Consider the following 16502-nt stretch of genomic DNA (forward strand, 5'->3'; position numbering starts at 1 on the left):
TGTGCTCGCAGGGTTCGTTCAGGAAGGTGAGTGCCCTACCACCACATCACAGTCATATCTCATCACCTTCGGCAGGAATAGTTTAAACTTTAACCTCATATGCAGGCTTATTAAATTAGTGTTACTCATCAGAACTTGCTTACTAATAAAACAAGCTGAATTAGCCACTGCAGAATCATATTTGGAAATTCAATGAAAATTTTACCTTTTTAATAAAGGCCCAGAAATATTATTTCAGAGCAGGTGGTACAGAAAACTGGTCAAATTTGACATTCATTCATCACTGAAGTGTGGAACGTGACAGGTGAAAATTGATATTGATTTCTTTCCTCTAATATTTGGAAGAGTTCTAACAGGTAAATCAAATGAGATAACAAGACATATCAAGTCTCACTCATTTCTATGATCACATCCTCCCCACATATCACTCCTTCGCCTGCCATGTTTTGAATAATTCAATGCCCATAGTCTTTCCAGTCCAGTGTATTATAAGACACACTCAAGCTGGGTTTCAATCATATCAGACTGAAAGCTGAACATTTTAGGAAGGATTATTTAAAACCAAATGCGTCTTGAGCCCAACAGCCTTTGAAACCAAACAATCCTGGGAGTTCAGTTGGATTCAGAAAATTCAGTAATCCTATTTGATGTATGTTAACTGTATCAATATTAACAACCTTCTGCTGGATTTCAGCACTGATTTGAGAGCTGAGTTACTACTGGTCTTGTATTTTACCTAGTTGTGAAAGCACTGAGAGAGTTGTTCTTGGGTTGAACTTGACCCGCCTCTGGGAATGCTCTCTGTTCTATCCATCTTGAAAAGCTTTATTCAAGTGCATTTCTCGGCCTTCCTTCTCTTCCCTTGCACCCCTTGGGAAAACGAAAGATGCTCAAATATAGATGTGAACACGGCAGGTGCTCTGCTTGGCAATGGTGTCTTTCAGCTTCCCAATAAAAAATTATATTGCTGACCACCCATTTGACTGAAAAGTGACGCATTTTACTGACAGATATCTGGATTGAGATGCCAAAAGAAATAGGTCATTTCAAATTTCCTTTTTAAGTCATAGCTTTGTGTTGCCACACTACTTGTTCAAAACTTAGATCATGAAGGTTCCTTCCTATGACCTGCAAATAATGAAAATGTTCTTCAATAGGCTCTATGAAAAGCAAGCAGAGGGGCTTCCCTGGTGGCACAGTGGTTGGGAGTCCGCCTGCCGATGCAGGGGACACGGGTTCGTGCCCCGGTCCGGGAGGATCCCACATGCCGCGGAGCGGCGGGGTCCGTGGGCCATGGCCGCTGGGCCCGCGCGTCCGGAGCCTGTGCTCCGCAACGGGAGAGGCCGCAGCAGTGAGAGGCCTGCGTACCGCAACAACAACAACAAAATAATAAAAAAAAATAAAGCAAGCAGAATATTCCTAATTATCAATCTTTGTCTTGAGTCATATAGTTCTTGTAATTTCAAGGAAGAGAAACTCAAATGTAAAGTGTTACAATAGCCAAGCATACCGGCACTATTATCTAACCATTCAGCAATTTTCTCTGCCAAGTCACTCTGAACCTTAGACTACTGAGGTTGTCTTCTTAATTAATTTTTAAAGTTCTCCTCTTTTGAGTTAAAAATGGTCACAATTTTATAAGTAAAATTAAAGAAAAATACCAAATAGAACATCTGAGATGTTTCCATTAGGCATTATATATATATATACATAAATTTAATAGATATACATATATAAATGCACTGGGATAAATCTCCATCTTCTGTGTCAGTCGGACATAGGTCCGTTTTCTTAGGAATAGGGAACTCCTTTCACAATGGAAGTGAGGAAATTGGCAAATGTACACCATATAAGTACTTTTGGATGGTAGTGACCAAGTTCTCAAGACACACACACACACACACACACACACACACACACACACACACACACACTGAAGAATATCAGAACACTTAACATTTCAAAGACACAGGAAGAGAAATGCAAGTTTCCCCTAGAAAGCCTTTTGTTTTTTTGAAGTCAGAATTCTGAAAAGACGTTTTTATCAAGCCAGCTTTTTCTAACTTAACTGCATATGCAATAAAAGAGTCCTATCTTAGTCATTTTTAGGGCAAGATTTTCTTTAAGTCCCAAGAAAGTAAGCACTTGTAAATGTAAATTTTGTATGTACATAAACCTGGCCAGGATATCCGTTGGAAGCTGGAAATCTGTTGTTGTTCCTTTTCCTTTTGTATTGAAAGCTAAGTTCCCCATTCTGAGTTCAATTTGTGAAGATCACTTTTATTTTGACAAACTCTATTAAAGTAGCCAATTCAAGGAAGACAGGTTAGTCTTCCACCTAATTACCCAGTCCAACTTTTACTCAGTGTCTTTCACCTGAGCAAAGTCTCCCCAGTCTTCCAACTGAGGATAAACCACGCAGTGTCTAAACTGAGCAAGATCTTCCCAGTGTCTTTTAAGTGAGGCTAACCCACTTGAGCAAAAGTCTTCCCAGTGTTTTTCTACCGAGGTTAAACTCTCAGTGTTTAAACTGAGTAAAAATCTTCCCAGTGTCTTTCACTGAGGATGACCCAGGTACTTCTTCTTGAAACCAAGTTTCAAGGATAACCTACTACTCAAGAGAAGAGTTTAACACCACTGAATAAAACTTAGGATCATCAACCAAAACTGGAGATCCAAGAACCAGGAGATACTCACCCAAATTCGTCTGGACTCTCGGAGAAAGCGACAGGCCCAAGAAGCCTCTGCTGGTGCCAGGACTCTGGATCCTCATAGAGTTCAGGCAAAGAAGAAAAGTCTGCTCTGGGCCCCTTCATTGGTTGCCAAGACTGCTGACTGAAAAATATGCACAACCCAAAAGGAGAATTATGTTTTATTTGGCAGATTTTCTGAGGACTTAAGCCCAGAACACAGCCTGTCAGATCACTCTGAGGAACTGCTCAGAAGACCTAAGGGAGCAGTCAAGAAAAACCAGGTAGTCAGAACATCAAAAGATTACTATTAATTAAAGAAAACTAGACCTCTCAAGTTAAGGACTTTAGCATTTTTCTATGTATGAGAAGATGAAAGAATCTGGGCTCCGTGAAATCATTCCTTTGATATGCACCTTAACTCTAGAACCAGTACCCTGTTTTTCTCCATCCCGAATCCCCTCAAGGTGCACAGTTGAGGGTTCCCGCTTTGACGTCTGACTTGATGACTGCAACATCCTTTGTCTACTGATATGGCAGGGAACATTTTTCATCCACGGGTAAGAAATTGAGAAAATTAACATAATTCAAGATATAAAACCATTACAATACTAAAAATTCCCAAATGTCAAACAAACATAAGTACCCTTGACCTGTAAAATGGAAGATGCCAAAGAAGGGAAAAAAAGAAACAATAAAGAAAATGTAGAAAATAAAGCATAAAATAAGATGGCAGAAATCAATAACAGTAGAACAATAATTAAATAAATCAAGGTAAATGTTACCATAAGATTTTTAAATTTCAAAAAAAAACCCCATCAAACAAAACATATTGAAAATAAAGTAATAGAGAAAATTTAGAGAGCAAATATGAATGCAAGGAAGACCTGTTAGGTAGTTAGTCAGACATTAGCAGCAAGGAGGTGACAGTGGTGAGAAAGACAAGAAGAAGAAATTGAGTCACACCCAGCCATCTGGGGACTCTCCCTTGACTCCACCCAGAACGGGAGAAACTATGGTCGGGTGGTGGGCAGCTTATCCTGTTAAAGAGAGGCACAGTAACACAAGGGGACTTCTCCAGGCTGTGCATGCCCAGACCAGACAGGCGTATAACCTATAGTAAATCCAAACTCATTATACCATAATTACAATAAATTACATGTGGTTTTGCCCCTCCCCCCACCCAGTAGGCATTTCTTGGGGATTCAAGGATGAGAGCATGCGCAGCAGAAAACTTGTTCCATAGCTCAGGACTGTCAATCAAATAATGATCCTTGTCACTCACCCCCACCTCTCTGCAAAATGCTCCTTAAAAGCGCTCGTAAGCCTTTATAGGAATGCTGCTTTCAATTTGCAGAAACAGTACACCCATCCCCCCCCACCCCGAGAGTGTACCTTTGCTTCGATATACTTTGCTTTGGGCTTGCTTCACTTCGCTGAAATAGCCTGTTCTCAGAAACAGCCTGCTCTTTCTCTCTCCTTCTCTCTCTCCCTCTCTGAGAGTGTACCTATGCTTAACTAAACTTTGCTTTCTGCTTAAGCTTAACATGGGAGTTTGCGATCCTTTGCTTACTATCATGGAACCAAGATAGCTGGTCCAGGCCTTCCACTGACCTCCTCGGTTGAAGCTATTTTGTTACAAAGCATGTCCACATGGTGACAGACCTAAGTCTAAATTTTGATAAAAGGTGGAATTAAGGTGAGACTATCATATGGGAGGAAAAGACTGTAGGAAAAATAGTAGATGTAGGAGATATGTTTGTGAAAGTGCACATTCATGGCAATATAGCCAAATAAACTCACATGCCCACGTTCCCACTAAAACTGTATAAAATTATGACCAACAAGCAGAGAATACACATTATTTTAAAGCCCTCATGGGGCATTAAGACATATTTACCATGTGAATCCTTCAGTGAATCTTGTGTTACTGCTAAGGGGTAGGAAGTGGTGTCATAAGGGAATTTTGTGTAAGACTCAAAGCTCCCTTTCTATATGGTTCAGGCTGGACTTGAAGCTTCAGGGGCCTGGGAGGATGGGGCAGGAAAGGCAAGGCACACTCAGAAAAGAGAATACATACATAACACACTAGGGATATCTGAAGAGGCTGCTCAAGACCTGGCTCAGCCCCAAGGGTTTGACCCCTAGTCCTACTCTTCACCCTACAGCCCTTTAGGGTCAGGACCTTGGCTCACCCTAACCCATTCCTAGCTTCCGGGTATAGAATGAGTGCACATATCTGAATGTTAGTGTTCTCTCAAAATTTACATGTTGAAATCCTACCTCTTAAAGATAGGAGGCCGGGCCATGCAAAAGTGCTTATGAGCTTTCATGAATGGGATTAGTGCCTTATAAAAGAGACTCCAGAGATATCTCTAGCCTCCTCCCATCATATGAGGATACAGAGAGAAGGCTCCAGCTGTGAACCAAGAAGAGAGCTCTCACTATGAGGTGGCCATACTGGTGACTTGATCTTGGGCTTCCCAGCCTCCAGAACTGTGATAATAAATGTCTGTTGTCTTTAATCTACCCAGTCTATGGTATATTGTTAGAGCAGCCCTAATGGATTCAAAATTTATCTGGAGAGTGGGGACTGTCTTATCGTTGCAAACTAAGAAGTTGGGTTGAGACAACATATGAAAGATTTTTTAAAGTAGAAAATTATGGATTATTGGATTTGAAAGTACTAGATTGGTTAAGGAAAATGAGTACGTGTGTGTGTGCGTGTTTGCAGTGTGTCCCAAAAGTTTTTGTGCAGTTTAAAGATTTACTAACTCCAGAGTTATAAACACTACAAACTTACAAAAATATCATTTGAAGGTTTAACTGTTACCAGATGCAAGTCTGTGTGCCTGATGCACAGTGAGGCTAAATACTGAAACATCAGAGTTTGGAGCAGAGAAAGGTTTACACAGTGCCATGCAAGAAGACACGTGGCTCATGCCCAGGAAAAACCCCAAACTCCCTGAAGGCTTTCAGCAAAGCCTTTTTAAAGGCAAGGTGAGGGAGGGGCATGGCTAATTGTTGCAAATATCTTGGTGTTGGATCCTTTGCTCTAGCAGCTGGCCAGATGGGTCAGATCCTGGTCAGGTCACGTGTTCCTGTAAACCTCCAACAAAACAATTATTATTTTCTGTTCTGCAACTTTTTATCTCCAGGAATGGGCTCTTAAAAGTCAGAGCCTTAGAAATAGGCTATCTTGTATATTTCAGGTTCTAGGCAACATTGTTTTACAAAAAGTGCAGAGCCAGCCTGGGTCACAGGGATGGACAGAGTTAGCTCAGGCAACAAAGCATAAAGATTAAAGTAAAAAAGATCTGATGTGGAGTCAGATTTGTTCTTCCCTATTATATAACTATTTATAATTCTTTCATACTTATGAATTTTGAAAAATAAATTATTTTAATTTTTGTGTGTAGTTCCCTCTGATAGAAAATGAGGCAAAACATACACTATTCAAAATTCACAAAACTAAATAAGTGTAAAAGAAATTCAAGTTCTATCCCTGGGTTTACACAAGACACAAACATGACGTGGGAAAGTTGGATCTGAGGACAAAGGAAATCCTGAGTAAAAATGTCTGTGAAACAGCCAGTCTTCCAGGGTCAGCTTAAGATGTTCAAGAGTTATCAAGTTGGTGGGCCTCAAGTAAAGGTCTCTAATGGATGAAGGAACCAGGTTCCAGATGGAATGAACAGAAAATTGACTAAGGTCTCTCTGACAGGATGAGAGTAGTTGGAAGGAGGGATCTGGAAGCCCCAGGAGGGTGCAGGTGTCTATGGGTCTGGATGGGAAGGAGGGGCAGTGATTCAGCCTCTTTCTCTTATTGCCCCTCCCCCACACTCAGGAGCCCTCTGTGACAAGGCCACAGCTCTGTGATGCAGGCCTGGGGTTCTGCCATCAAGTGAACTCCCAGTGCTCTGTTGCCTGAGGGCAGCAATGCAGTTCAGAAGATGGAGAATCTCTTTTCTTTGAAAAACACGGTTGCTATCTGGCTGAGATCCAGCCCAACTTCCTGGGTGATTGATATCATCCTTGGGTTCCTGTGTGGACTGGGGCTCTTCCTAATGTTACTCCCCTGCTTCCAGAGTAATCCATTCTTAGCACCACCTAGGAAACATAGAAACATCAGGAAGGTAAGAAACCTTTGGCTTAATCCCAGCAGAGATTATCTCTTTTTTTCTTATTCTTATTTCCACTTTTCTTAACCACCTAGAGAGACTCCTGAGATGGGAACTCTCAGAAAAGTATAGAACATCATCCTTCTAGGGAAAAGCCAGGCCAGAGAGGGGTTAGAGTGGGCATGAGGATTTCTAGCCTAAGATCGTAGACCAGGAGTTCAGGTATGGTAGAGGGCTCCAGGGCAAGTCCCCAATGCAGTGACTAATGGTTAAGGACTGGATTACTAAGAGTTCAATCTCTGCAGGAAGGCTGACCCCTGAGCCCTGGTTCACCAGCCACCTTCCCACAGCGGGTGTCTCAAGTGAGACCTTCCTCTGTGTTGGGGCTGATCTAAGGGCAATGCTGAGCCCCTGAGAGCCTGAGAGAAGAGGCTGGAGTGGAGGTCTGGCCTTGGGAAGCAGAATCCTATCTGACAAAGCTCACGTGGGCATTTAGGTCTGAGAATGTGTGTGTTTCTTGATCAGAGGAACAGTGACAGAAGAAATCTATGGTGATTAAAACTTAAAAAATCCTTCTTGGGCTACCCTGGTGGTGCAGTGGTTGAGAGTCCGCCTGCCAATGCAGGGGACGTGGGTTCGTGCCCCGGTCCGGGAGGATCCCACATGCCGCGGCGCGGCTGGGCCCATGAGCCATGGCCGCTGGGCCTGTGTGTCCGGAGCCTGTGCTCCACAACGGGAGAGGCCACAACAGTGAGAGGCCCGCGTACCGCAAAAAAAAAAAAAAAAAAAAAAAATCCTTCTTTGCACTCTTCAAAGAAGAAAAACTGAAAATATTTTTATCCACTTTAAAAATAAGTAAAAGGGGAAAAAACCCCACAGAGTTTTAGTTAAATGTAGAAAGTCATGTTGTTCATGAACACAGCTTGCCTAGATAGATGACAGTGAGAGTTGGGTGTTAGCCCCTCATTTCTTCTTCTCTCTCAGCATCAAGTAGAGCTGAAGGGGAGGAGCAGGAGTAGGAAGAAAAGTGGATCTTTGAAAGGTAAGCCTTTGCCATTCAGTCCTGCGTGCCCCCGAGAGTTAGCTTCCATCTCTCCTAATCCTGAGGGCCCAGCTTCACGGTCTCTGAGGATGCCAGTGGCAGAGCTTATTCTTCAGGAAACAGAGCCTTGGGAAGGCTCGTTGGAAGGAGATCAGAGCCCAGATACTTCCCAGAAATTTGTGCTTAGAATGAAGCCATGAGGACCTAGAAATGGGGTGTGTGGACTGTGGTGGACCATTGGTGCCTGGGTTGGGAAGTGGGACCTCCAAGTCCAACTGTGGACAAGTTGTTTAACTTTGCTCAGATTCCTCTGTGTGATGACCACTGACCTTTCTCCCCTACACGGCAGTTGTAAGGGCTACAGGGGTTAATTAACGTGAAGGCACTTTGCAAAGGACAAACCCTTTTCAAGTGAGACTTAGCATCACTGTCAGGGACATGTGGCCTTGGACACTGATACTTGGGCTCCAGAGTCTAATCCTCCAAAGATTTCCCTAAAGGGCCATTGCACTCAGCCTCCTGAAAGACTCTTAGGCCTCTGCCTTCACCACCATGACCCAGTCTCCTGATTTCCAGCTTGCAGAGATTGCCTGGAAGAACTGGAGGGGACTCACAACCTGGTTTCACTTCTGCAAAGGTAAAGAATCTTTCCCCTTCTCTCCTGGGTCGTCCTTCCTCCCAGAGCCTATAATGTGACCCCAGCCCTGGGAGGGGGAGCCATGGGAGGGCGTGGCTAAAGCCCTAGGGTGAGGGAGAGCAGGAGCATTATGAAGTCAGTGTGGGGGCAGAGGAGGGTTCTTGGGCTGCAGGTGCCCACCCCTGCCTGTCCTGTCCAGCCATCCTGGCCCCATCTGCTCTCCTACAGCTGCCTGGGGAGGCTTCCTGGCAAGGGCAACTTTCATCAGCTCTCATGTCAAGACCCTCCTGGTGAGACGTGCAAAGCAGTGCCTGCTGGAGCCTGTGGAAGATACTGCTTGAAGGGTTGGGAACCCTGCATGAACACCTCCTGTAGGGTTTCCTTCCTTGATCCAGACACTCGAGAGGTGCTGGAAGCACACATTAGAAGGTTTTGGGTAAAGCACAGGTGGACCCTCCCCCTCAAGGTCCTCAAGCCCATAAATCTCTTGAAGCGGAAAAAGCTCCAACCCTCCACCGTTCTGCAGTTTGCCTCTTCCCCTTCAGCCACCTGTGTGTCTGGGTCCCACTCAACAGTCAAGTGTGCTGAGTTCCTGGAGAAACCTCCTCAGGCTCATTCAGGAGAGAAGGTGATAACAGAAGAGTCAGTTCCTACCCTGAAGAGGCCTCTCCTTGTCCCCTCAACTGTGTGTAAGGAAATCCAGAGTGCCCTGGGAGCGATTCCATCTGCTGACTACCATGGGCCCTCAAAGGCTTCTCTGACTGGACAGGAGGGCAGGCCACCTTCTCAGTCCCTCACACTCAGCCTTGTGGGCAGAACCTGGAAGAGTGAGACTGTGGAATGGGTCAAGAGGGACAGCCTAGAGCCAGGTCCAAGTTCAGCAATAGTCAGGAATGAGCCAACGGAGGAGAGTGGTGGTCAGGCCTCAGGAGACCCCTGCCATAGGGTAACAGTGATGGAGGTGAACTTAGGATCCCAATCTTTGAGAGGTGAAGAGGCCAGGGAGGCTGTGGAGGCCAAGGAGTCTCCTGCTCTTCAACCACAGTCTAGTGTTATCTTGGAAACCAAAGTGTTGACAAAATCCCAAACCACAAATGTACATATGAGGAGTTTAGAGGTGCCAGGGGCCAGTAAACATTTCCTACTACCTAGAATGTCTGTTTTCCAACATCCAGGTGAGCCATGCCTTAACATGGGGGTTGCCAGTGAGTTTAACTCCAAAGTAAAGGTACAGTCAGACAACCAGATTCAGGACTTTCCCAAACACATGTTCCTTGCTGCAGACAACTTGGCTTCTCAGGTGCCTCAGTGCCATCCCCAGAGAGTCCCCACCAGAGACAGGTTAGCTTCCCAGGAGCCAAGTGGCCTTATGGAAGCCCAAAGGAGCAACCTAGGGCAGCAGGAGCCCAAAACTTCAAAACTCCAAGACTCATGGAAGAGCCAGAGCAAGATGATTGCCCCTACTTACAAAAGAGAGGACTGTAGGAGGCATAAACCAGGCGAGCATGAAGAAAGGTTTAAAGAATTAGGGACCTCTCAAGCTGGAAGTATGAGCCACCCTGCCCAGGTCAGGGGAATAACAGACTCTATTGGGAGCAGATGTCTCCAGCTCATGCCAGAGAAGAAACATAGCCCTCCAGAAAGCCTCTTCAGAAAAAGGATGAGGCTATTTTTAAAGTGGATTTTCCCCAATAAAAAAGTCAATGGTCGAGATGCTCTGCAAAAATTCAAGCCCATATCAGCCACTGCCCAGAGTCACGGATCAGTCAAAAGCAGATCAATCTTGAAGAGTGAGACTGCTGAGGGTCAGGCACTCATGACAGCTGTTGGACAGATCCCAGAAGAAAAAAGAGCAATTCACCATGGACTTCATGCCACAAAGTTAAATGAACACAAACTGGAATTCCAAGTCCCAGTATGTGGGTGTTTCTGCTGCCATAGGCTTACCTCCTACCCAGAGCAACGGAGAATGATGGGTTATACAGCCTGCAGTCATAAAGCCACCTCCAAGGGCCAGAGTTGTTCTATCAGGGAAAGGGAAGTCAGACACCAACATAGTTTGAAAAGTGTAAGGTTCGACGATGAGCAGCTGGGCCTAAGGTGCCTCCCATCCTTGCCCCCCAAGAAGAGTTTGTTTCCAGTTAGTACCTGCCAGTATGGGCCAAGGATTCCAGGTGCCCCAGCCCGCCATCAACACTGTCCAAGGCATTGTCATCTTTGGGGAGGTGTCTTGCCTGGTCGACAGTAAAATCCTTCTTTAGTCTTCCCTTTAGTAGGAAGACATGTCTCCAAGTAAACATTCAGTCCATGTAGAGAAAATGATTTTCTCCTTAGCACGTCCAAGGTATTTAATGTTCCCCAATACATGTATATATATATATATATATATATATATATTTTTTTTTTTTTCCTAATAAAAGCATAGTGTAATGGCTGCTGTCTGTGCCGTGCACTTTGTCTTCTAGAAGGGAGGGGCATGGAGGGAGGTGGACAGTAGCATCACAAGCTTGCTCCTTGTCTCGTGTCCCTTCATTGCACCTTATGATACTGTCATTACACAGACCAAAATTACTCTAACAATGAGACGGGAAAAACCTATGAAACCCACACCCAAGGATCTGGTTCAACCAGTCTTTCTCCTCCTTCTATGCTACTTTGAACTTTATGCAACTGTAGTGGATAGGTTTACACGATAGGGCCGGACATTCCAATTCAGGCTCCAGGAAGTGTCAGAGCCAAGTGGATGGAAGTTTGGGGGGAATAGAGTATGGGCTCTGAGTTCAGAAACAGGAGAAATCTTGCCCCTGGATCTCTTGGTAGGGAATATACAACATCTGCTCTTAAGAGTTCCTTCTCTCTCTGATGAAGGTTGGGATTGAGGTATGCCCTATGAACCCCTTTTAGCTTAGCCATAATAAAATGTACAGCATCACCCTCCCCCACCTCTGTTTTTCCTACACTTTAGAGCAGCAGCAAGGATGGCATTTCCAGCTCTGTGTGTGTAGGTGGGGGGAGTATCAGGGAGGCTGCTGAGGGCTGTGTTGAGTCCAGTCCCATATAAATGAACGGCTGCGTTCATGGGTCACCTACCTTCCACTCTATGTTAACCCCAGAGAAGGAGTTTTGGATGAATGGAATAGGGGTGTGACTGTGGATAGTAACTATCTGATGGTCAAACACTGTGAATTTAGGGTGGGATGTAGGTGTAGAAAAATCATTGGATCCAAGGAAGGAGGCAAAGTGGTACCAGATTCCCATAAATTGCAGTTCTGAAAGAACAGCCCCCTGACATACAACCACCATCTAAAGGCCTAAAGGGGAGGAAAAGTTAAGGGTCCAGTAGCTCACCATGGCCCCACGCCAGGGTCTCTACCCTATTCCAACTCTAAGATCACAGACCTAGAGAAACCACCTTTAGGTCAAAACAGAAGGTCAAACTTATAGAAGTAAAGCAAATCAGGGAAGGTGAATCTCTTAATACTATATTTAATAAGCTTACACATCATCACCTCTTGACTTTTAGAAAGGATAACCTAACAATAGGTGTAAAAGCCAGGACTAGGGAACTTGGGATGTGACTCCTAGTCTGGTGACCTTCACATAAACACATGGCCCAAGGACTGCTCCAGGGGAGAGGTGGGGACTGGCTTGTGATTGTGTAGTAAGCCTTGCCTGTCTCCCAGTCCTTGATCACCCCAGAGCCTGGCAGGTGAAGAAGCAATCAGACAGGATTCGTGGTGGTGTGGAGGTGACCTGTGCAAAGTGGATGGGGCAGGGTGCAATCCAGGAGTGTTCCACTGATCTGCTTCTGGCACAGCTTTTCTTGTCTCCTGACCCCCATCCATATGGAAAAGCAGGGAGATGAGGAAGAATTTCTCTAGAGTGATTTGGTGTTTTCTGCCATGTGCAGGGCGCATGGTGGACACAGCTCTAGGTGGTGTCTTTCTCATTGTGGAGATTTCTGTTCCAGCTGATGCCCCTGATCCAGATGACAACAGAAATGGACCCCATCCCCCATCCCTGTCAGGCCCCTCAACACGTGGAAATGCTGTGACCTGGGGTGGAGGGGGCAGAGTGAGCACAGGACTGCTCACGCCCCTGGTTTCTCCCTGGAGCCAGGCCCTACCTCTGGGCCCCGATTCCCAAGGCAGCCTCCAGAATGGGCAGAACAGTGAGAGTGGAGCCAGGACTTGTGGGAGGGGTCAGTACCCAGAGGAAAGAGTTGACAGGGCTGGGACCTGAGCCTGGCTGCTGCTGGGTCCTCTCAGGGGCACCCAGAAGTGAGTTCTGGGAATATGGGGAAGCTGGACTTGGACCCCCCTGGCTCCTGCTGGGAGAGTGCCACAGACAGGTGATGCTGTTGGAACAGCAAGAAAACAGAAAGAAGCAAGTCCCTTTGCCCTTCTCTTGCTGCTCCGTCTTCCATAAGGTACAGTAAGACAAGAAATTGAGAGACCAAAAGAAAAAAAGAAATGGAGAGACCCAGAGACAATACACAAAGACTTCACGGACACACCTCTCAAGAGAGACTTCTCACACAAACGCCTTTCTCAGAGATCACATACTGAGGCCTCACACAGGGACCTCATGTTGCTTCACAGACCCTTAGACAGAAACCTAGCACAGATTTAACAGATTTCCCAGAGATACCTTCCAAAGGGACCTCATACAGAGACTTCATACAGAGATCTCACCCAGAGACAACACACAGAGACCTCACATCTATTCTTCAGTATCCATTGACAAGTCTTTCTTAGTGAATATGAAACCACTTAGCAAACTGGCAGCATGATAAATATATTATCAGTTGTGCCCCTCTGAGATCCACCAGACACTCACTGTCAGCATTACTCTAAATGGGGAAATGTTGGAGAAGTTTTGTTCTTTTGGAATGTCACTGCCTCTGAACAAAAGAATTATACATTCCAAATGTAGATTTTCAAATTTCATTCTTAGGTGTTCATTAGCTTGAAGATCACATATTACATTATTTTATTTTTATTTATTTTAGAGGAATGAAGAAAATAATGTTTATTTCTTAGAAATGCATGTAGTACTCTATTTTTTTATTTTAAAAGATTTTTATTGGAGTATAGTTGAGTTACAAATTTGTGTTAGTTTCAGGTGTACAGCAAAGGGAGCCAGTTATACATATACATATGTCCACTTTTTTAAAAGATTCTTTTCCCACAGAGGCCATTACAGAGTATTGAGTAGAGTTCCCCGTGCTATACAGTAGGTTATTATTACCTATTTTGTATATAGTAGTGTGTATATGTCAATCCCAATCTCCCAATTTATCCTTCCCCCCTTATCATCTCCTGGTAACCATAAGTTTTCATTTGTACTCTTTTTTTAGGAGAATCACAAATTGTAAGCACAGCTAAAACACTGTCAGTCTCCAGTGAGAGAAAATATTTGTCCAGTTTAGTTATCATCCAGTCAAATGGTATCTGGCACATTTTTTACTTTATTGAGGACAGAACTTAAACTTGAGATGGCTTACTTGTTTCCTTTGGAAACATAAGAAAAACCTGCAACAAAGGTACTCTAGGAATGAAATAAACCAAGAAAGAAGCATCCGGACTCACATTCACTTCCCAGAGGGCTGTGTAACTAGCACGTTATTTTGCACATAATAGCTTGCATCAGGTTTGTGGGGTTTGCTTTAGTTTTTAACAGGCCAATAATCATGTGAGGATTTTTCACAAGTCAAATTTCTGGTTTTAAATTTTACATTCTGGCAAAATTATGCTTCTGAATATTATTTTATTTCTTAAAATGTGGTAATGCCCTAAAATGATATTACACAATCATAACGTTCAGCTAACATACTTAAAAAGATGGGCTATTAAGGATTCATTCTTCAATAATTCTATGAAATGCACATTTTCTAAGACATGCAGTTAGGATCCATTTTATATTCATTATAGGGTTAACACATTGCTTTAAAAAGTTTTGAAAGATTATAAAATATATGACTTAGCCTATGCTTGACATTATACATGTTACCTCATAAAATTACTGAGGGAAGGATATCTTAATATCTGAATTGAAGGTAGTGTACATTTAATCTACATTTGGCTTATAACAATGAATAATGAAAGGCTTTCATTTATTATATATCTCACATTTTCCAAAGGGTACACTTCTAAAAGACTACTGATTTCTCATTGCTAATAAGCAACCTATTGTCCTTGCCTTGGTAAAATCTATTTTAATGACAGCTGGTTCTCTCCCAGATTATCCATTGGTATTACAGCGCCACGGTCTTTTAAGAGGAGCAGGGCTGACACGAGGACTCTTTGGGCTTATTTCTACAAGAAATTTAGTTTTTCTATTCTCCTAATTAAAAAATGGATAATTATTAATTTTTCACTTTCTTATGTCGTTGAATCAGAAAACAATGGACTATGGTCATATATGTCATCTAATACTCTATCAGATCACTTTTTTTAAAATAGTGCAGCTTACTCAGGTAAGTTTACTGATCAGAACAAAATGGAATCAATTAGGAAAAAGTTCATACAGGAAAATATCCTTTTCAAAGTTGACTATTTTAACACAGTTAAATAAGCGATTATTTTTTAATCCTTTGAGTTAAAATTGTTCAGGGTGGCCAAGAAAGTCTGGAAACATGAAAAATGTCCATAAAAGCACTTTATTACTATAATACATTGAATGTGTTGCTCCTCATTATTAATTCACAGTTCATTAAGCTGGGCAAAATTACAACGAACACTGTGCATTAAAGCAAAATTCCCATCAATCATTTTCCATCTGTCATACATTCTGTCAGATGATTTGTGTGTCTAATTTTCATGGAAAAACTTGTACCTTTACTCCAGAATAAGAAATCAAGGGGGATCAATCTATTAAAAAGATATTAATATTCCCAGACTCTGTGGCCTTCAGTATTTTTTTTTAAGAAGATTCACCTAGTGCAAATCTTATAAATATTTTTACCATTTAATATGCCCAGACAAAATGGATACAAAAATTAGATAAAAGAGAAAACAACAAAAACAGATCCCCTTTGTTTTCAAAACATTTGATGTTTACATCAAAATATTTTGTTGAAAATGAAGTGATTTTTAATCTATAGTTAAAAGACACTATAATGATATTTAGAACATATTACAGATCCGGATTTTTACAAATAGATTTTTACTTAAAACAGGTCTCACACTGATATCAATAAACCAGGCACTCTAGAACAAAATGTGGAGAGATGGCAATTATGCGATGACTTCTTAATACTCCAAGGGAAAAAGATTTTTTCCAAAGTAGTCCATCTACAATATTAACCCTTAAGATCTACTCCCCTTGATAGGTTTCAATATTATTTTCTCTTTTATACACATTTACTTTATAATTAACTCCTACAGGAGGACATTTCTGGAAATGTTCCCAGATATCTACAGCCACACTTTCGGTCATGATCACACCATGGAAAAAGTAGGGAACATCCAGATCCTGATGATCCAGGGGTTTCATAATTACCCCTTTGAGGTCAGTCAGAATCATAATCATTCCCAGAACAGGGTCGGTCTTTACATTTGTGCCCCGAGACATGCAGATTGTAACACTACCCACCCAAAGGCAAGTTGTCTTCCTTACTCAGGTTTGCAGGGGCACCACTCACTGTGGTAGCTAGAAGAGTCCGTTGTCCCCAGCCCGGACCTGCATTCTGTACTCTCCACACACACATCGTACCACAGATATACCAGTGGTGCTGATGAAACTTCCAGAAAGCTATAAAATAATGCATGCCAGGCACGGTAGATGAGGATTCAGAAAATGCTAACATCTTCTCTAGGAAATAAAGGTGACATACCTATGTGGCTTTAAGCATCTTTGTGCATTAGCTGGCCCCCTGGATCTGGGAAAAAGCATCTGATTTTAAAGTTTCTCAGCCTCATTCTCTGCAATGAAATCTGAAGCTCTTCCTTCCTTCTCTGAGTCCAGAAGCTGGAACTGATACAGTCTGCTCTCTGTGATTTGTCTCTACC

The 16502-nt window shown here is 43.1% G+C and overlaps 1 protein-coding gene across 1 annotated transcript; it reads left to right on the forward strand.

The window, feature by feature from the left end:
* Positions 1–8620: 8620 nt before the first annotated feature.
* LOC309808849 (spermatogenesis-associated protein 31A6-like) lies at positions 8621–10738 on the forward strand (the record flags this gene model as incomplete). The annotated part of the gene is made up of 2 exons (XM_082629421.1): positions 8621–9361; positions 9740–10738. 2 exons carry the CDS (start codon positions 8621–8623, stop codon positions 10736–10738), a joined length of 1740 nt encoding a protein of 579 aa, XP_082485547.1.
* Positions 10739–16502: the final 5764 nt, after the last annotated feature.

This window comes from Mesoplodon mirus, assembly GCF_964341445.2.
Source record: "Mesoplodon mirus genome assembly, chromosome: 7".
Lineage (NCBI taxonomy): Eukaryota > Metazoa > Chordata > Mammalia > Artiodactyla > Ziphiidae > Mesoplodon > Mesoplodon mirus.